Consider the following 21539-nt stretch of genomic DNA (forward strand, 5'->3'; position numbering starts at 1 on the left):
CTCCTCTGCTAAATATCACCTGCCTCTTGTAAGATCAAAAAGCTAATTTCTTTTCATTTTCCAACACTAGGAGAATTTCTCTATATTCAGAAAAAATATAGAGTTTAGTTTGCTTCCGCCCCAAAGTTATTTAGCAGTATGTGGTGTATTACAGCATTAACCCCCCTCAATCAGAGGTGGTATTCTGCCAGTTCCGATAAATTTTGACAAACTAGTAGCGAAAATTTTGAGTAGTTCAGAGAATTGGCAAATACCACCTCTGGCTGGCCCCGCTCCCATCTATTCACTTCCTCCTGAGTCCCAGCTGATTGGCTGGGTCCTCTTTTGTTGCCCTGCACAGGAGAATGGACCTGGAAAAGTGGGATGGGGAGGGAATGGATATTTTGCAGTAACCTTTCCCAGGTATGGGGGGAGGGAATGGAGATTTTGCGGTGCCTTTCCCCTGGAGTAGGGAGGGAATGGGGATTTTGCAATATCCTTTCTCCAGAAATGGGGTGGGAATGGAAATTTTGCAGTATTCTTCCCCTGCCACACCTACCAAGCCATGCCCACCAAGCCATGCCATGCGTACTAAGACACACCCACAGAACTGGCAGTAAAAAAAAAAGAATCCCACCACTGTCATTGCATTATGCCAGTTCATTTCTTAACTATTAAACAATATTTTTATTAAAAACTTTCCTGTATCTATTGCATTGTCAAGTGTGTGTAGGTCCAGTGACAATTATTTCAATTTTCTTTTATAGTCACTGTTTCTTAAAACATTGGCAGCAGTTAGAGGGGATAGTTAGGGAGTAGAAACACATTAGGCAAAAGCAACAGTAGAGTATATTAACAAGCTTAGGATTCAAGTCTGTAGTTTTGGCTATATTTCTTGGTGGTTCTTCAGCTAAAGATAAGTTAAGGATTTGCAGAAAACGATATTAAACAAAATAATAGAGTTTTTCCAACAAAAAAAATCAGGCTTGATTTTAAAAAATTAATAAATCTAACCTTGTACAATAATGTAGTTTTTTTCCCATTTAGTTTTGCATTATGTGTTTTGAGATATTACAAAATCTAAATTATTAGATTACTAATTAATAATAATCTAAACTCGGGCACTTCTAATAATATAGTGGTCTATGTTTATATTGTAGGCCGCTTGTGGTGGCTGTCATATGCTGGTTTTTGCCATCCCAAGGACTAAAAAAACTGATAACATTCATGAGCTAGAAGAAAATGAACCTAATTTATCTCTTAAAGTCTCTGAAATGGGAGGAGATGCAGACACCTTTCAGCAAATATTTTCAGCACGTGTGCGACGGAGAGAGAAGGTACACAATAACTGTTCCAAGCTGGCTATTAAAAATTGTTTGTGAAAAAGGTTTTAAAATTTAAAATATTTCTTTAAAAGTCTTCTAATTTTTGGAATTTTTTTCTTGAAATGTTTTATCTTCATGAAAAAAATTTTAATTGTAATTTTTGGATTGAGAGGAAAGAATAGGCCTGTAATACTTTCAAGGATTGGATATAAAATATGAGATTGGAAATCCTATTTGAAATTAATGAATAGGTAAGAGACATTATTTGTGTATTAAATTTATATGCAAGCCATTTCCCTGATACAGCAATACTGGGCAGTATAAAACTAAATAAACGACAGTACACAAAAATAAGTTACTTTCTTTTCATCTTTCTCTACAGTTTTCCCTGAAAATAAGACAGGGCCTTATATTTTTTGAACCCTGAAATATGGTGTTGGCCTTATTACTGATTGGGAGGGCCTATTATTTTTGGAGTGCAGTAGGCGGCGAGCATGGGTCTGGAGGTCCTATCAACAATGCCTCTACTCCTTGTTCTTGGCAACGGCTGAGTGGCTGGCCTGCCGCCACCGTGCATGGAGCAGGATTCTGCAAGGCTTGTGCCATTGCATACACTAACTGTAGGACTGCCATGAGCTTTATCACAGCTGGCGTCCTACCGTTCGTACATGCAACGGCAGAAGCCTTGCAAAGTCCTGCTCCACAAGGCAGGGGCGGTGATGTGATGAGTCTCACAGAGACTCAATTCTGGCAGGAGGGATGGGTTGGGCTGCGAGGCACGCATCCTACCTGACCCTTCTGTCACGTTGCTCGGAGCTGTGTCCAGAGAAACCCATTGTAAAAGAAAACTTCTCACGAATTCAATCAAACTTCTCAAACTCGCGAGTAGTTTTCTTTTACAATGGGCTTTTTTGGACACAACACCGAGGAATGTGACAGAACTATAAGTGTCAGGTAGGATGTGCATCTCTTGGTGGGGTGCAATTTGGGGGTGGCAGGTGGGGCAGGGTATTGTGGGCCACGAGATGTGCATCCTACATGGGACTTGTAACTCCATTGCATTCCTTGGTGTTGTGTCCACTGATCCTCCTCCATCTCCATCTCTCATGTGAAGTGAGAGGGGGAAGAAACTGACGGGTTGCCTGAGGAGCCAAGCTGATAGCCAAACGTCTAGCCAGGCTCAGGGACAGAAGCAGCTGGACATGCCCCTCTTTGTCTCTTCGAAATGCGCCCCCCCTCTCTCTCTCGGCAGGGGAGGGGAAGAGTGCAGTTAAGACACAGCATCAGGAGAAGGAACCATTTGGCTGCACGCTGAATGCAAGGAATCCTTCCCCCCTTTCACTCCAAGAGGCTGTGCAGGTGCGATGAGTCTGATGAAGACTCGGTTTTGGCGGAGAAAGATTTTTTGCATGCAGCCAAAAGGTTCCTGCTGAGAGGGTGGGAGGGAAGGAAGGAGGAAAGGTAAAGTACTTCGTTTCAGGCAGCCTGCAAGAGTTTCTCCCCCCATCCCTCTTCACTTGAGAGCCAGAGGCAGGGGAGGATCAGTGGCCACAACACTGAGGAATGGGTGGCTGTTCCTGCAGGGGAATTCCATGCATGCATCCTCCGTCTAAAGGACATGGGGGAAGGGCAAGTGGAGGATGAGTGGCCTGATCCAGCAAAGGAGGTGGCAGTGGGAGGCAGAGTTACAGAGGCCGAAGGGATAGCAACAGGGATTGGCTGGTTGTGCCCATCTGCTGCTCAAGCCCTGCGCTTGTGGTTTCACTGTACCTGACTGGCCTCACTACCTCCTTACAGGCCGGAGCATGTTTCAAAATGCTGCTGAAAGCAGACCCACGGGCTAGTCCCATGGGATGTGTGCACACCCGCTTCTCACTTCCTCTTGTTCTCCCGGTCAGGAACCATTTTTTCTGTGGTGGACACTCTTTTGGCCGGGGAAGAGAGAGAGAGGAAGAAAGAGGTGGGTATGCCCACACCCTACAGGACTGGCTCGGTTCCTCTGGGCTCCCTCTGGCAGCATTTTGAAATGTGCTCCTGCCTGCAAGGTGGCAATGAGGCAGGGATTGATGCTCACTTCCTCGCAGACAGGAGCACATTTCAAATTGCTGTAGGCATAGCCTAGAGGAGCCAAGCTAGTCCCATGGGGTGTGCTTGTACCCGCCTCTTACTTGCTCTCGGTCTTGCTTACCTGACCAAAAGAGTGCCCACCACAAAAAAAGCGGCTCCCTCTTTCCACAGAAAGTAGTTGGGGGCCCCTATTTTTTGGGGTGGGGCTTATTTCAGCTCATGCACTGAAAATGCTAATTGGCCTTATTATGGGGACATGTTTTATTTTCGGGGAAACATGGTAAATAAATGAAAGGTTTCATTATTTCTAATTTATGAGCTTGAATTCGTACTCCAGCATCCTATGAACTTGTTAAATCTTGAAATTAAGATTTGAATTACATTAAATCTTAAATATATAATTTAAAAATAGATAATTTAAAAATTTCAACCAAATTCCAAGGGAATTAAACAGTTTTGATTCACAGAGCCTCTTCCAAAATCTGAAATGTGGATAGTATCTTTAATGTATATATATATATATATATATATATACAGTGATCCCCCGCTCGTTGCGAGGGTTCCGTTCCAGGACCCCCCGCAACGAGCGGGTTTTCGCGAAGTAGCGCTGCGGAAGTAAAAACACCATCTGCGCATGTGCAGATGGTGTTTTTACTTCCGCAGCGCTAGCGAGGAGCCGAAGATTGAGGACTCAGCTCGGAAGCTGCACGGGTGTTTTAAAAGGTCTCCGCCGGCATGGGGGGCTTCTTAGCACCCCCCCAAACCCGAGTTGGGGGTTCGGGGGGGTGGTAGGAAGCCCCCCATGCCGGCAGAGACCTTTTAAAACACCCGTGCAGCTTCCGAGCTGAGTCCTCAAGCCAAGCGCAGAAGTTAGCCTTGAATCCCTTTGAATCCCGCCGCTTCTGCTGGATACGGGCGATGGGGGGGCGAGCTGCCACAGCCCCTGGCTTCCGCGCCGCTCGTCCCACCCACCGCCCGTATCCAGCAGAAGCTGCTGGATTCAAAGTGCTGCTGGGAGCCGCAGGCGAAAGGAGCTCGGGCATCGGAGCGCGGCGCCAGGCATTGTTCTCCGGACCCCGCCCGCTCAGCCCCGCGGCGGCCCTTTCCCTCTCCAGGCTGCGGGCGGGGTCCGGAGAACAATGCCCGAGCTCCTTTCTCCTGCGGCTCGCAGCCCACCGCCTGTCTCCTGCTGCCCGGTATAGCCAGGACACGAGCGGCGAAATGACTTGGAGGAATGTGAAGCTGAAACCGGCCGGTTTGGACTTCCCATTCCTCCAAGTAACTTCGCCGCTCGTGTCCTGGCTAAACCGGGCAGCAGGAGACAGGCTTTGAGTTTTGGCTGCGGGGGGAGAAGTAGGACTTTCCTATCTGATTCCTTCTCTGTGCTGATTCGCTCTCTGTGCTCAAGATAGCCGCTACTGCAGCTTCAGCCCCTGCGGGCTGCCGAGGAGCACCCTGCTCCTTCGCCCCTTCTGCCTGGCAGCCACTCTGTGCAGCGGCTGAAGCCTCTCTGCCCCGCATGCTGCTAATCCCACCCAGCTTGCATCCCCCGGCCCCCACTTGCCCGCAGCAGCCACACTATGGCTGTGAGTCAACAGGGGCCATGGGGCGCAAACCAGATGGGCGGCAGCTTGTTTAAGGTTGCGGCCGATTCCACCGGGATTGGCGGGGCGCCGCTCCTGATCCGGCTTTCCACGCGAAGGTAGCTTCTGCTGCAGACGGAGGCAGAGAGACGAGAAGTAAAAAGAGAGGGGGGAAGTGCAGCAGCGGCAAGGCAAGGAAGGCTTCGGAGGTGAAACCATGACTTTCCCATTGGGCGCCCGCGAGCCTGCTCGGGTGGCCTCCAGCCAGCTGCTAAAGCTCCGAGCCTGCTTCACCGGGCGACACTCAATTTGCAGAAGTTTCTCCTTTGTTGGGGAAGTCGCGCAGCTTCCAGGAGAGGGTACATTTTTCCCCCTCCCCCCAAAAAGCAGATTGCAATCTTTCTGATAGGATTGCTTCCCAGAAAGCTGTGTTTTGCTTAAAGTATTAAATCTGGACGGACTCCTGGCTGCTGGGTTAGTTCATTGCTAGCTGCGGAAACGATAGAAATTCAAAACTACAAAAGGATATGCTGTCTTCCGTTAATATAAATGAGAGATTTGGGCCACAGAGAATGCTGCTCTGGACTACGTACAGTACAGGAAGTTTTGGCTGCGGGGGGAGAAGTAGGACTTTCCTAACTCCCTCACCCCGCAGCCAAAACTCAAAGCCTGTCTCCTGCTGCCCGGTTTAGCCAGGACACGAGCGGCGAAATGACTTGGAGGAATGTGAAGCTGAAACCGGCCGGTTTCAGCATCACATTCCTCCAAGTCATTTCGCCGCTCGTGTCCTGGCTAAACCGGGCAGCAGGAGACAGGCGGTGGGCTGGGAGCCGCAGGCGAAAGGAGCTCGGGCATTGTTCTCCGGACCCCGCCCGCAGCCTGGAGAGGGAAAGGGCCACCGCGGGGCTGAGCGGGCGGGGTCCGGAGAACAATGCCTGGCGCCGCGCTCCGATGCCCGAGCTCCTTTTGCCTGCAGCTCCCAGCCCACCGCCTCGCTGGTTGGCTTCTCCTCCTGCTCAGCCTCGCCACGGCCTTTGTGCGCGGCTTGTCCCGACAGCCCCCCACCCCAGCACTTTGAATCCAGCAGCTTCTGCTGGATACGGGCGGTGGGTGGGACGAGCGGCGCGGAAGCCAGGGGCTGTGGGAACTCGCCCACCAATCGCCCGTATACAGCAGAACCGGCGGGATTCAAAGTGCTGGGGTGGGGGGTGTCCCGACAGCCCCCCACCCCAGCACTTTGAATCCAGCAGCTTCTGCTGGATACGGGCGGTGGGTGGGACCAGCGGCGCGGAAGCCAGGTGCTGTGGCAGCTCGCCCCCCCATCGCCCGTATACAGCAGAAGCGGCGGGATTCAAAGTGCTGGGGTGGGGGGTGTCCCGACAGCCCCCCACCCCAGCACTTTGAATCCAGCAGCTTCTGCTGGATACGGGCGGTGGGTGGGACCAGCGGCGCGGAAGCCAGGGGCTGTGGCAGCTCGCCCCCCCATCGCCCGTATCCAGCAGAAGCGGCGGGATTCAAAGTGCTGGGGTGGGGGGTGTCCCGACAGCCCCCCACCCCAGCACTTTGAATCCAGCAGCTTCTGCTGGATACGGGCGGTGGGTGGGACGAGCGGCGCGGAAGCCAGGGGCTGTGGCAGCTCGCCCCCCCATCGCCCGTATCCAGCAGAAGCGGCGGGATTCAAAGTGCTGGGGTGGGGGGTGTCCCGACAGCCCCCCACCCCAGCACTTTGAATCCAGCAGCTTCTGCTGGATACGGGCGGTGGGTGGGACGAGCGGCGCGGAAGCCAGGGGCTGTGACAGCTCGCCCCGCCCATCGCCCGTATCCAGCAGAAGCGGCGGGATTCAAAGGGATTCAAGGCTAACTTCTGCGCTTGGCTTGAGGACTCAGCTGGGAAGCGGCACGGGTGTTTTAAAAGGTCTCCGCCGGCATGGGGGGCTTCCTACCACCCCCCGAACCCCCAACCCGGGTTTGGGGGGGTGCTAAGAAGCCCCCCATGCCGGCGGAGACCTTTTAAAACACCCGTGCCGCTTCCCAACTGAGTCCCGAAGCCAAACGAACCCGGGTGGCCGGGCGAGCAGCGAGCAAATGGCGGGTGGCCGGGCGAAGGGCGGGCGAACGGCGGGCGAGCGGGTGCTGGGGGGGGGCTTCTCGCCCTCCCGCTAACAACAGGGGGAAGACCCAGGGAAGCCACCCAGCAGCTGATCTGCCCGGCAGGGAACACCATCTACGCGTGGCCATAGGAAAAAGGGCGCATGCGCAGATGGTGTTTTTACTTCCGGGTTGAAAAATCGCGATGTAGCCCGTTCGCAATGGTCGGGGACGCAATAACCGGGGGATCACTGTAAAAGCAAAAATCACTCATACATGAATCATGAAATCTCCAGAACCGTAAAGCCTACAGACTTGAAATTTGTTATGTATGTTCCTCTTGGCTGCTTAGGTACTCACTGATTGAGTTATTGACTGCTTTTTAATGTAATGGGATTTTTGTTTATAGTTTTTAATTATTAGATTTGTAGACATATTGTTTTTGTATTGTGTTCTGTGAGCCGCCCTGAGTCTTCGGAGAGGGGCAGCATACAAGTCTAATTAATAATAATAATAATAATAATAATAATAACAACAACAACAACAACAACAACAACAACAACAACAACAACAACAACAACAACAACAACTAAGGACCAGTACGGAAAAACTGTCAATGTCATATGGACAACTGGCGGAACAAAGCATTGCATGGCCAGTTCTTGGAGAAGATTGAAGGCAAAGTGGATAAAGAAAAGACCTGGTCATGGCTTACAAGTGGAACACTCAAAAAGGAGACAGAAGGATTAATACTGGCGGCACAAGAACAGACCATTAGAACAAATGCTGTCAAAACCAGAATTGAAAAGTCAACAGACGATCCAAAGTGCAGACTCTGTAAAGAAACAGATGAAACAATCGATCACATACTCAGCTGCTGCAAAAAGATCACACAGACTGACTACAAGCATAGACATGATGCTGTGGCACAGATGATCCACTGGAAAAACTGACAGAACTACCATTCACCAGTGGCAAAGAACTGGTGGGATCATAAGCCCGAAAAAGTGGTCGAAAATGAGCAAGCAAAACTACTGTGGGACTTCCAACTTCAGACTGACTGAATTCTGAAGCATAACACACCAGACATCCTGATTGTAGAGAAAAAGAAAGTATGGATCATCGACATTGCAATCCCAGGGGACAACAGAATTGAGGAGAAGCAGCTAGAGAAATTAGTGAAATACGAAGATCTAAAAATCGAGCTGTATAAGCCAGTGAAAGTGGTCCCAGTGGTACTTGGCATGCTGGGCGCAGTGCCAAAGGATCTCAGCGGACATTTGAAAACCATCAGAATTGACAAAATCTCCATCTGTCAATTGCAAAAGGCCACTTTACTGGGATCGGCAAACATAATTCACTGCTACATCACGCAGTCCTAGGTGCTTGGGAAGCGCCCGACTGGTGAAATACGAAATCAAGCATAGTGATTTCATTTGCTGTGTTGTATTGATATTATAATAATAATAATAATAATAATAATAATAATAATAATAATAATAATAATTATTATTATTATTATTATTATTATTATTATTATTATTATTATTATTATGGAATTTTTTTTTAAAATGATCATCGGAGCATGAGTATTTCTTATATTATTATTAACAAGCTCTGATGCTAAGTAGTTCTATTCCCCACTCCTAACCTGAAAATAAATTTGATCCAAATGTAGAACACAAGGAGAGGAGTTTCAGTTTCACTTTTGCTTTCATAAGAGCAAGCAGCTTTACTACAGAACAGTTGAGCTAAGCCACGCACAGACTCTTTCCTGTCTCCTCCTTTTTCACACAGCAAATACTGTTTTGAGTTTCCAAACACCCCTTAACTCTCTCACACACTAATAGGACGCTAGCCAGATGAATACCAATGGATGCTGGTAGGCAGAGACAGATTTCCCTCCCTTATTTTCGTCCTCAGTTTAAACAAATCTGTTTCTTCTACTGTAACATCAGTTAAAGGATAAAGAGACAAAAAAGGCAGGAAAAGATTTGCAGAAGCGATTAGGAAAACACAAGGGAAGTTGCCTATTTCTCCCATGGCCAATTCTATGTGGCATTCTCCAGAGTCAGTTCACCTGACAGCCTGGTCATCCTCCAGCCAGAAAGCAAAAGCAGGAATGTTGTTTACAGGGAGGTCCTGAGCAATTCATCTGAGGGATGAATTGAAAGTCTATGCTGTGCACATAATGTCTTCATCTGTATCAGAAAACTTAGTTTACCATCTCTAACAAAATAATACAGTCTCTTTTTTAACTACTCATTAATTTTCAAGTTTTAAGTGTCAATTTATCAAGCCCCATCACATAGTTTCATAGCGAAGCACGAGTATCAGTTAATTTAATATGTTCTGTATATTATTCTTTAAAAATATAATATAAATGCTGATTTGCTCTCTTCTAAATCTTTCAGAAGGAAAAATCACCAGAACAATGTAGCCGATTGGTGCGAACACTTCCTCCATTGGGGAATACTTCCCTAAAACTTGCATCAAGTGATATCAGCAGTACTCTTCCGCCTGGCAGAACTGATAGAAATAAAGAATCTGAATTCATTGTGGGTCATGAGACAGGTAAATTATGTTTACAGATAATCCTCAACTTACCTTTCATTCAAAATTACAACAGCCCTGGAAACAAGCGATTTCTAACTGTTTTTCACATTTACGACCATTAAAACACCCCTATGGTCACGTGATCAAACTTAACCTGCTTTGAAACTGGAATGCATTTATGATGGTTGCAATGTCCCATGGTCATGTGATTACTTTTTATCAACCTCTGACAAGCAGAGATAATGAAGATGCCCAATTCCCTTAACAATTATGTTATTAATTTAACAACTGCAGTAATTCATTTCATAACTGTGGCAAGAAAAGTTGTAAAATGAAGGAGAATTTAATTAACAACTGTTTAGCTTAGCAATGGAAATTTTTGGCTGAACTGTAGTTGTAAATTGAGGGCTACCTTTACTTATTGTAAAACTCCTTTACAGGATCATCTCAATAACACACAATTCTCCATACTACCCAACAGAGATAGTAGTCATATGGGTAAGTTCGTTGTCCTACCCAATCAGGACAAGCCAGAAGTCTTTAAAACACAGCCGGATCCGCCCCTTTCCTAGATTTCGCTGGGTCCTGCAAATGGCAGGACGTTTTGTTGGCTTCTCCCTCTAGTAGGCCAGTGCTCTAAAATTCCTTTCCCTTCTGTATTTTGCCTTCCTTTCCAGCTTTTTTCCTCCCCAGCAGGTGGCTCCAACAGCTTTCCAACCTCAAGACAACATCTAAAAGGCAAGAAACAAAAACCAAAGGCAAAGTTACATTTTAGTTTGCTCAACTCATTTGTTCTCCCCCTCCTCCCTTTCCCTCAGCCTCCTTGAGCGGAGCACTAGTGGAAATAATTACTGAAAGAGGGGAACTACTTTTAAAATCAACTGGCAAGCCCTTTGTTTTTCTGGTGGTTTAATTGTGTACCGTCCCTGTCTTCTGCCGCATTAGCAAAAACTCCATTCTCTCCACTGCATCTGGAAGGTCCAACATGGGTATTTCTCTAATCTTATTGGTAGAGACTGAGTTAAAAATTTACATATTAATTGAGCACCGCCCCCTCTGCTCTCCCCATGAGCCAGTTTTAAAAACTCAGTCTAAGAGTAGAGACATACTGAGTTTGTTCTAAGGAACTTTGATTAGACTTAAAATAGAATAAAATAGAAAAATAAATGTATAACCTGTTTAATCTGTTTCTTTGTTTTTCAGATTGAAGAAACGAAGTGGAACAGACGGCCGGGGTCTCTGCCCTCCGCGGGCAGCACCCCCAACGATCCTCCTCAGGGGTTTTGTATTCCCCCCGAGGGAACACCCTGCAGAGGAGCAGCCAGCCTGGGGTCCCTGACCTCCGAGGTCATACCAGGGCTGCGAGCCGAAGGTGGAGGGGAATGCCCCTCCACTGGGAGGCTCGGAGGCAACCCGGCTCGGCCAGTAGGGAAGCGCCTCATAGATGATCAGCGCGGCGGCCGCTGCAGTTGCCACCGCGGCCGAGAGCCGCGGCCGTCAGAGCGGCTGGGGAAACAGCCGTCCCTCTCCTGGAGCCGCGGAGGCGGGGAGAGTGAAAGGTCCAAAGCCCCAGAGTCCGGAGGACCCTGGAGTCTAGCCCGGATGCCGAGAGGCGCGGGCGCCGCCATATTGAGTGAGCCGATTGGGCGTCGCATCATTAGGCGCGAAAAAGCCCCCCCCAGACGGCAAAAGAGTGCGAAGGGGCCAGACAGCCCAGTGCGCAGGCGCGGGCCCAGCAGGGACACGGACGCCATTTTTACCTGACGCAGTGAGGCTACAGCTACCGGAGGACAAACTAAGAGGTTTTGGAGGCTAATTCGGTATTGTGAGTACTATGGAAGACCGTCAGGGCAGCGATAAGCCTGAATCCCCCAGGCCAACAAAGGACAAGGCCAAGGGAAAGGGGAAGGAGAAGGCCAAGTCCTCCCATTCGCCTGCCTCCACCTCTTCCATAAAGGAGGCTGAAAAGCGCATCAAAGCGCTCGAAAAGAAGCTGGAAGCTGCATTACAATCATCTCCAGCAGGGCTACCTCCAGCCCAGAGACAGGGATCAGACCCCATGTCACCCCCAGCCACCTTTGGGCCTATGGGGGTCCACCCTGAAGGGGACTGGTCCCTAGACAGACAGTTCTCCACTGCACTGGGAAGGAGAGTCCAACATGGGTATTACCAATCCTATTGGTAGAGACTGAGTTAATTTAAATATTTAAATACGAGGTAGTCACCGCCCCTTAGCAGCCCCCAATACCTCAGTTTTAAAAACTCAGTCTAAGTGTAGAGACTGTTTTTAGTGTATCTTTTTTGAAGTATTAATGTTTTTTAATAAACTAACTTGTCTTCTTTTTTCTCCTTTTCCCTTTTCTCTTGCAGAATGAAGAGGAGCCTTTGGAAAGGGGTTTCTGCCCTCCGTGGGCATTACCCCCACCGTTTCTCTTCCCGGGGATCCCTTCCCTCAGCGGGCATATCCTGAGCGGGGAGCAACTCAGCCTGGGGTCACTGGCCTCAGAGGCCATACCCAGCTGAGAGCCGAAGGTGAGGGGGTCCGCCCCCCTCACTGGGAGGCTCGGGGATTGCCTTTCCCCTTGACGAATTGTACCTGGCACAGCGCCAGCGCCTCTCAGCTGTTCGGCGCTGAGGAGAAAAGCCCTGCCGCCACCGCAGACCGTCAATTTGCTGCAGCCCATATAAGCCGCTAGAACGGCAAGGAGGGCTATTTGGCCGGCTGGGCAGGCTCCTTCCAGATGGGGAGGTCGGTCCCCGAGAAGGAGGCAGGCGACAGGTTGTGGGGATTTGCCGCGCCCGCCATTTTTGGGGCAGTTGCTGACCCGCGCCCGCCATTTTGGAGCGGGAAACAGTTGCTCTCCACCCACTCTGTGGGCGCGACCAACGTTGGTGATACACAGGCGTCAGTCCCTGAAGAGGTTAAACCGCCATTTTGCTGTCAGCTCTCGTTCCGAGCAGCATTGGCTTTCCTGATCTCTTGTTAACAACAGTGCTCGTGAGTAGCTATGGAGGAGAAAAGTGCTGAAAAGGCATCCTCCCCCAACTTGGTGCCCAAGGATAAGGGCAAGTCAAAGCCCAAAGATAAATCCAAGGCGCAGGCCTCCTCCTCCTCTCTCAAAGAGGCAGAGAGGCGCATTAAAGCATTGGAGCAGAGGCTGGGGGCAGCCATTTTAACACCAAGAATTGCCTCGCCTCTCCCTGCGCAGTTGATGTTCCAGGCCAGAGATCCACAAGCTCCATATTCTGGGTTGAGACCAACGGACACCCTGTCAGAAAGGGATTGGTCCCCAGAAAGGCAGGGCCCATTTCTGCCTGCAGCTGTTCAATCTGCATCAGGCCTTAGTCAAGCTAGGCCTCCTTCAGCTCCTCATTCCATAAAAAGTGGGCCTTCAGCAACCTTTACACCCACTGCAGCTGGGCTTAGAGTGCACCCTGACACCTGGCAACAGATGTCTCCAGCGTTGCAGGAGCTTGTTACTGATGCATATTCCCAGGGGATGGCAGCAAAGGTGCAGAACACACGTCACCCTAGTCCAACAAGAAATCCTTGGTCAGTACCGCCCCTCTCGGGTATGGGGTCCTGGGTTGAAGAGCCTTCCCAGTTGGAGGACACTGAGAAAGAGTATGATTTCTCAGATGACGAGACCGCTCCTGAACACCCAGTGGTGGCTGGTCTCTTCAAGGCATCTTATTTCAAGGTTCTACTTCATAAGGCAAAACAAACAGCGGACTTACCAGGTCCTACTAAAGCTACAGATTCCACTGAGGACCCTAAACCATCTGCAGTACTCTTTAAAGAGCCTCAGCCCGAGACTGACCATGTGCCATCCTCGGAGATCTTTAAACAAAGTATTAAGCGCCCCTGGCAGACTCCAGCAGCAGTTCAAGGACCTTCAGTCATGGAGAGGAAATTCTATACTCTGGATGATGATATGGAGAAGCTGTTGGAGTTTCCGCCCATTGACCAGCCAGTAATGACTCTGATTTCAAAGGCTTTGGTTCCCTCTGAGACTGGCGATAGCTTGAAACCAGAGGATAGGAAGGCGGAGATTTTATTGCGTAAGTCGCATCAAATGGCCAGTTGGGGGTTTCGGGCAGCCGCGGCTGCCTCCTTTTTCAATCGGGCCTCCATAATATGGCTGCAAGAGGTGCAGGCCCGTTTAGGTCCAGACGATGGCCGTTTACGTCAGGACATCAGTAAATTGTTAGCGGCAGCGGAATTCTCTGCGGATGCTACCCTCCACGCAGCGAAATTTTCGGCTCGAGGGTTGGCAACTTCACTGGCTTCCAGGCGACTCCTTTGGCTAAGGAACTGGCCGGCGGACCTGAAGTCCAAATGGAACCTGGCTTCCTCCCCATATCAAGGAGAAAAACTGTTCGGGGAAGCGTTGGATCCGGTCCTCATTGAGGACAAGGACAAAAGAAAGTCCGTTCCCAGAGCGTACAGGCGACAGGAACGTCGGGCTAACCCCTATAATCGTCGCCAGCCATTTCGTTGGGACTCCTCCTCGTCGGTGGGTCAGAATATCAGGCCATTTCAACAAGGCCAGTATGGTCAGTCAAGCTTTCGGAGTGACCGTGCGGCCTTTCAAGACCGACCGAGGGGATACCAGCAGGCGAGACGGCCCTTCAGGGGAAACCAAAGGGGCTTCAAACGCTCCAAGTGACTTGGCTTCACTACCGCCCATAGGAGGCAAACTACAACTTTTCAGTGCCTCCTGGAGAATTATCTCCACCGACAAATGGGCGATAGCTACAATTTCTCAAGGGTTGCGTCTGGAGTTCCTTCAGCCCCCATCAAACCGGTTTGTCCAATGTCCATCCACTCGAGACCTGCTGAAAAAACAGCATTTGCAGCAGGAGATAGACCACCTTTTGAATATAAGGGCGATAGAGAAGGTGCCCGAGCATGCCAAAGGCACCGGGTTCTATTCCATCGTTTTTCTCGTGCCAAAGGCATCAGGAGGGTTCAGGATGATACTAAACCTAAAATCCCTGAATACCTTCATTCGATATCGGAGATTTCGAATGCACTCTCTCCAATCGATTCTCGCCTCGATTCGTCATCACGATTTTCTAACGTCAATAGACCTGAAAGACGCTTATCTGCACGTTCCTGTTTGGCCGGCCCATCGTCGCTTTCTCAGGTTCTGCCTACACGGTACCCACTACCAGTACCGGGCGATGCCGTTCGGCCTGTCCTCTGCGCCTCGGACATTTACAAAACTGATGGACATCTTGACGGCGCATATCAGGGCCCAGTCCGTGCGGGTGATGGCATACTTGGACGACATCATCGTTATGTCCAAGTCACTGCCCCAGGCACAACAGGATTTGGCTCTCACACGGCACGTCCTGGAACGACATGGCTATACAATCAACGAGGAAAAGAGTCATCTTCTTCCCTCTACAAGCATCCAGCATCTGGGCTCTATTATAAATACCACACAAGACACGGTATCTTTGACACCGGAAAGGCTGCTCAATATTCGGCGACTGGTCAGCAATCTGTGTCGACAACATCAGGTGTCGCTGGCCATGTTGTCCAAGGTACTTGGGACTCTAGTATCATCCATAGGAATTGTACCATGGGCTCAGCACCACATCAGGGGTCTCCAATGGTTCCTCCTTCCGTACCAAAAGAACAAGGTGAGCCATTCCCACCGGAAGGTGAGGATTCCAGCGTATGTCAGACAATCACTGAGGTGGTGGTTGTCCCCGGCGTTGTTCCGGGGTTCACCTCTCCACAGTCACGGCTTGGTTCTGACCACGGATGCGAGTCTGTCTGGTTGGGGGGCTCACATGGGTCCTCATATGGCCCAAGGACTATGGTCTCAGGACGACCTGACTCCTATCAACATCAATTTCCTGGAGCTCAGGGCAGTGTTTCTGGCACTTCAAGCCTTTACTTACTGGGTTCAGGGCAGAGACATACTGGTCCTAACAGACAATGTGGCGACCAGGGCCCACCTGAATCATCAAGGGGGCACGAAGTCACAATGTCTCATGATCGAGACTACGGCTCTCTTCGATTGGGCCGAACTTCATCTGGCTTCATTGACGGCGGAACACATTGCGGGGACCAGCAATGTGCAAGCGGACTGGTTGAGCAGGGCTACCTTAGATCCTTCGGAATGGCGACTCGACCCGGTTCTTTTCAACAACATAGTCCTCCGCTTCGGTTTTCCATCAGTGGATCTATTTGCAACCCCGGGCAATGCCCAATTGCCCAGGTTCTATTCCCGGTTCCCGACGCCAGGGGCGGAAGGGGTCAATGCCCTGTTGTCTCCCTGGCCCAAGGATCTGCTTTATGCATTTCCACCAACATGCCTTATTCAAAGAACATTGGACAAGATGGTTCGAGAAGCAGCGGAGTTGATATTGGTGGCTCCCCATTGGCCGAGACGCCCTTGGTTTGCAGATCTGATAGCCTTTTCTGTGTCTCCCCCGTGGAGGATTCCAGATTGCGACATATCATTGAGCCAGGGGTCAGTTTGTCATCCGAACCCTCAATGGTTCCAGCTGACCGCCTGGCACTTGAAAGGATCAGATTGAGAAACCAATGCATACCGGACAATGTTGTATCTACTATGCAGGCTGCTCGTCGTTCGTCTACTGTACGGATTTACCAGGCTACATGGGCGGCCTTTTGTAAATTTTGCTTGGAGCAGCATTCTGACCCTCAACACGCCTCGGTTATTCTGGTGTTACAGTTCCTGCAAGCAGGAGTTGATCGAGGTTTGGCACCAAATACCTTGAAAAGGCAGATAGCTGCTCTCGCGACCATTGTGCAGGTGCCTCAATCTCGTTCCCTAGCACAACATCCTTGGGTACGAGATTTTATTAAAGGAGCATTCAACTCCCACTCACCTCAGATACATAGGTTCCCGACTTGGGACCTGTCTCTCGTGTTGAAAGCTCTTACTGCACCTCCCTTTGAGCCGCTAAGGTCTATTCCGCTTCGACTGCTAACATTTAAGACTGCATTTCTTGTGGCGATCACATCAGCGCGCCGAGTGTCCGAATTGTCGGCTTTGTCTACTCGATCGGACTTGTGCGTGTTCCACTCGGACAGAGTTGTGTTGAGACTGGACCCGACCTTTGTACCCAAGGTTAACTCTGGATTTCACAGATCACAGGAATTGGTCCTTCCTGACTTTTGTACACATGGCCAGCATCCTTTGGAGTTGAGGTGGCACAAGGTGGATGTTAGGAGGGCCTTAAAGATTTATATCAGAAGGACTGCTCAGTTTAGGAAAACTGAGAGGCTGTTTGTATCATTTGCTCAAAGGTCTATGGGACTTGGGGTTTCATCAAAGTCCATTAGTCGCTGGCTTAGGGAGTGTATTGCGTAAGCGTACAAAGCTAGGTCTCAATCTCCTCCGGCTGGCATAACTGCGCATTCCACCAGAAGTGCGGCTACGTCAGCGGCATGGAATACCCAAGCATCTATTGAGGACATTTGTAAGGCAGCGACTTGGGCTTCGGCTACAACTTTCATCCGTCATTATAAACTTGACTCGGTAGCTTCGGCTGAAGCTTCTTTTGGGAGGCGGGTGTTGCAGAGGGTGTGTTCCTCTCCGTCGACCGTGGCACAGCCTTTTCCCTCCCAGGGGATGTGAACTTTGGTATATCCCATGTTGGACTCTCCTTCCCAGTGCAGTGGAGAAGGACCGTTGTACATACCTGAACGGTCTTCTCGATGCACTGGAAGGAGAGTCCAAACCCACCCGGCGTAGTTGCCAGGTCGCCGGAGTAATTGGGTTTGCGAGGTTTGAAGTTAATTGTTATATGGTTAAAGTTTAATAAATTGTGTTACCTCTATACTGTCTTCGTTTTTAAAACTGAGGTATTGGGGGCTGCTAAGGGGCGGTGACTACTTCGTATTTAAATATTTAAATTAACTCAGTCTCTACCAATAGGATTGGTAATTACCCATGTTGGACTCTCCTTCCAGTGCATCGAGAAGACCGTTCAGGTATGTACAACGGTCCTTTTTGTCCATGCCTCAGGTCATGCCATCCCCCAGCACTTCCTGGGCCAGACCAGGATCAGCGGGGCCTTCGGGGAGGAGCTCCCAGGGACCATCTGCCACCTTTACCCCCACAGCAGCTGGATTGAGATCACAGCCGGGTGCGTGGCAGAACTTGCCCCCAGATCTGCAGGACATTATAGCCAGTGCGTATTTGCAAAACATGGCTATGGGAGCACAGCAGTATGGCAGGCAGCCTCATCAACCAAAGGAATCATGGTCGGCACCGCCCCCCTTGGGTTTGGGGTCCTTGTTGGAAGAGCCAGCTCAATTCGAGGACAGTGAACCGAAATATGGCTTCTCAGAGGATGAGACAGCGCCAGAACAGACGCCCACGGTGGGCCTGTTCAAACCAACGCTCTTTAGGACTCTGTTATATAAAGCCAAGCATGTAATGAACCTTCCTGGCTCAGAGAAGGCGACAGAGGTCACTGAGACTGGCAACACTTCGACCACACTTCTACAAGAGCCTCAGCCCGAGTCTGACCACTTTCCTGCCTCAGACATTTTTGTAAAAGGAATCAAAAGGCCCTGGCAGTATCCTGCAGCAGCCCAGGGGCCTACCAACCTAGAGAGGAAATTCTATACCTTCGACGAGGAGGTAGAGAAGCTATTGGAATTTCCCCCAATCGATCAGCCTGTTGTGACGCTGGTCTCAAGCGCATTAGTACCTTCAGAGACAGGTGACAGCCTGAGACCTGAAGAGAGAAAAACGGAAACGTTACTGCGCAAGACACATCAGATGTCCGGCTGGAGTTTTAGGGCGGCTGCAGCAGCGTCATTCATTAACCGGGCATCGATTTTGTGAATTCAGGAAATGCAGTCCCGCCTTGGTCCGGAGGACGGACGTCTTCGCCAGGATCTGAGTAAGCTGCAGGCGGCGACGGAATTCTCTGCAGACGCCACTCTACATGCGGCCAAGTTTTCCACCAGGAGCATGACCGCCACGCTGTCTTCTCGCCGTCTCCTGTGGCTACGGAACTGGCAGGTGGACCTTAAATCAAAATGGCGGCTGGCATCCGGTCCTTTCCAGGGCTCAACCCTGTTCGGAGACCTGTTGGAGAAGGTCCTCGTGGAGGACAAGGACAAGAGGAAGGTCCTCCCCAGGTCCAACCGACGACAGGACCGTAGATCCACGCCATACTCGAGGCGTCAATCCTTTCGTTGGGATGCATCTGTCAGCTCCGGCCAGAACCAGCGCTCCTTTACTCAGGGCCAATACAATCCACAGCCCTACAGGAGCGATCGCGGTTCCTTTCAGGACAGGCCAAGGGGATACCAACAGTCCAGAAGGCCATTCCGTGGCAGCAACCAATGAGGGTTCAAACGTAACACGAAGTGACTCGGCCACCTCACAGCCTTTAGGAGGCAGACTCCAGGGATTCAGCTCCACCTGGCAAGCGACCTCCTCCGACAAATGGGCTGTGGCCACCGTAACACACGGGCTCAAGTTGGAGTTCGTTCAGTCACCTCCGAGTCGCTTCTTACACTGCCCAAGAATAAAAGACTCTCAGAAAAAGTTGCAGTTGTGCAAGGAGATCACGCACCTGTTAGACATACAAGCCATAGAACAGGTTCCCGGCAGGAGGAAGGCCAGGGGTTTTATTCAATGATATTCATCGTTCCCAAGGCCTCCGGGGGCTGCAGGTTGATACTAAACCTGAAACAACTGAACCTCTTCATAAGATACCGGAGGTTCAGGATGCACTCCTTGCACACTATTCTGGCTTCTGTACGAGCACAGGACCTTTTAACATCCATAGATCTCAAGGAAGCATACCTGCACGTTCCCATACATCCAGAACATCACAGGTTTCTCCGCTTCTGCTCAGAAGGGAGGCATTACCAATACAGGGCAATGCCATTCGGCCTTTCATCGGCCCCACGCACCTTTACCAAACTCCTGGACGTGCTGACAGCCAACTTACGGGCACGATCCATCAGATTGATGGCCTACCTGGACGACATCATCATCTTGTCCAGGTCCCAGGCAGTGGCAAGGAGAGACCTCACCGAGACCATCCACACACTGCAATGCCACGGCTTTACCATCAATGTGGAAAAGAGCCAGCTCACGCCCACCACCAGTTTACTACACCTTGGTGCGGTTATAGACACTCAGGCGGGCACGGTAGCACTGTCGACAGAACGAAAGAACAACATGCGACGCTTGGTGTCCAGCATCCACCTGGGACCAGTTCCCTTATCTCTACTGTCAAAGATACTAGGCACTATGGTGTCAGCGATTGGCATCGTTCCTTGGGCCAGATAACACATCAGGACATTACAATGGTTCCTGCTCCCGGCTCAGAGAACCAAGGTGAGCCACTCCCACAGGCTAGTACATTTACCACAGCAGGTCAAGGACTCCTTAAGATGGTGGACATCTACCGCAATAGCCATCGGATCTCCATTCCAAATGCGGAACCAGGTCATCCTGACCACAGACGCCAGTCTTACAGGATGGGGTGCCCACATCGGGACCCAGATGGCTCAAGGTCTGTGGAGGGCGGAGGATCTATCGCCCGTCAACATAAACTTCTTAGAACTAAGAGCAGTATTCCTAGCTCTACAGACATTTACACCTTTGGTCCAGGGAAGGCACGTGTTGGTGCTCACGGACAATGTCGCGACCAGGGCCCACTTGAACCACCAAGGGGGCACACGGTCACAACGACTCATGAAGGAGACGGACAATCGCTTCAACTGGGCCAAAAGTCATCTGCAGTCCCTGTCAGCGGAACACATTGCGGGAGTCAGCAACACGCAGGCGGATTGGCTAAGCCTAGATCCGTCAGAATGGAGACTAGAGCCGAGCATCTTCCAACAGATGGTCGCCAGATTTGGGTCCCTATCAATAGACCTTTTTGCAAGCTCCCGGAATGCTCAGCTGCCGAGGTTCTACACACGGTTTCCAGAGCCCGGAGCGGAGAAGGTCAATGCCCTGTTGACACCCTGGCCACCGGGCCTACTTTACGCATTCCCACCAACGAACCTGGTTCAGCGAGTGGTGGACAAGATCCTGCGGGAAAAAGCGGAGGTGCTGCTGGTAGCTCCTCATTGGCCCCGTCGCCCGTGGTTCTCCGATCTGGTGGCGCTGTCGGTGTCACCCCCATGGAGGATCCCGGACCGGATGATATCACTGAGCCAGGGGAGCCTACAACATCCAGACCCCCAGTGGCTTCAACTAACCGTCTGGCACTTGAGCGGCTCAGACTACGACAATTGAAACTACCTGACAAGGTCATTGATACTATGCAGGCCGCAAGGCGCCCTTCAACATCTCGCATTTACCAAACGACATCGGCAGCCTTTTGCGGTTTTTGCGAAAAACAACAAGTTAACCCTAGGATGGCGTCGGTGATCACCGTTCTCGAATTTTTGCAAGCGGGACTTGAGCGTGGGTTAGCACCAAACACACTAAGACGACATGTGGCAGCCCTTTCCACCATGATACAAGTGGAGGACGTAAGATCTTTGGTTTACCACCCTTGGGTGAAGGATTTTCTGCGGGGAGCATCGAACCAGCATGCCCCACCGGTTTGGAGATTTCCATCGTGGGATCTCGCACTAGTACTCAGGGCCTTGTCTAAGCCACCGTTTGAACCTTTGAGATCCATATCACTACGACTATTGTCTATTAAAACAGCCTTCCTAGTCGCGATCACGTCGGCACGAAGGGTGTCGGAACTGTCCGCCTTGTCGGTAAGGCCGGACCTTTGCATCTTCCACCCGGACAGGGTGGTACTGAGACTAGACCCTTCCTTTATACCGAAGGTAAATTCAGACTTTCACAGGAAACAGGAACTGATTCTTCCGGATTTTTGCACCCACGGTACCCATCCATCAGAGTTAAGATGGCACAAGATAGACGTATGCCGTGCGGTCAAGATTTATGTGAGACGA

At 50.4% G+C, this 21539-nt stretch overlaps 1 protein-coding gene across 14 annotated transcripts in view; it reads left to right on the top strand.

Moving 5' to 3' along the window:
• Nucleotides 1-21539, top strand: part of RPGR (retinitis pigmentosa GTPase regulator) — a 298707-nt gene that overhangs the window by 106930 nt on the left and 170238 nt on the right. For all 14 annotated transcript variants that reach the window (XR_011559019.1, XR_011559020.1, XM_070750562.1 and 11 more), the window contains 2 exons: nucleotides 1140-1316; nucleotides 9457-9616. Coding sequence is in view for 12 of the 14 variants with exons in the window: in XM_070750562.1 (XP_070606663.1) it covers nucleotides 1140-1316; nucleotides 9457-9616 (337 nt within the window). In the remaining 2 variants the exon portion in view is untranslated. The remainder of the gene's footprint in view (nucleotides 1-1139; nucleotides 1317-9456; nucleotides 9617-21539) is intronic.

Source organism: Erythrolamprus reginae, chromosome 4, assembly GCF_031021105.1.
Source record: "Erythrolamprus reginae isolate rEryReg1 chromosome 4, rEryReg1.hap1, whole genome shotgun sequence".
NCBI lineage: Eukaryota > Metazoa > Chordata > Lepidosauria > Squamata > Dipsadidae > Erythrolamprus > Erythrolamprus reginae.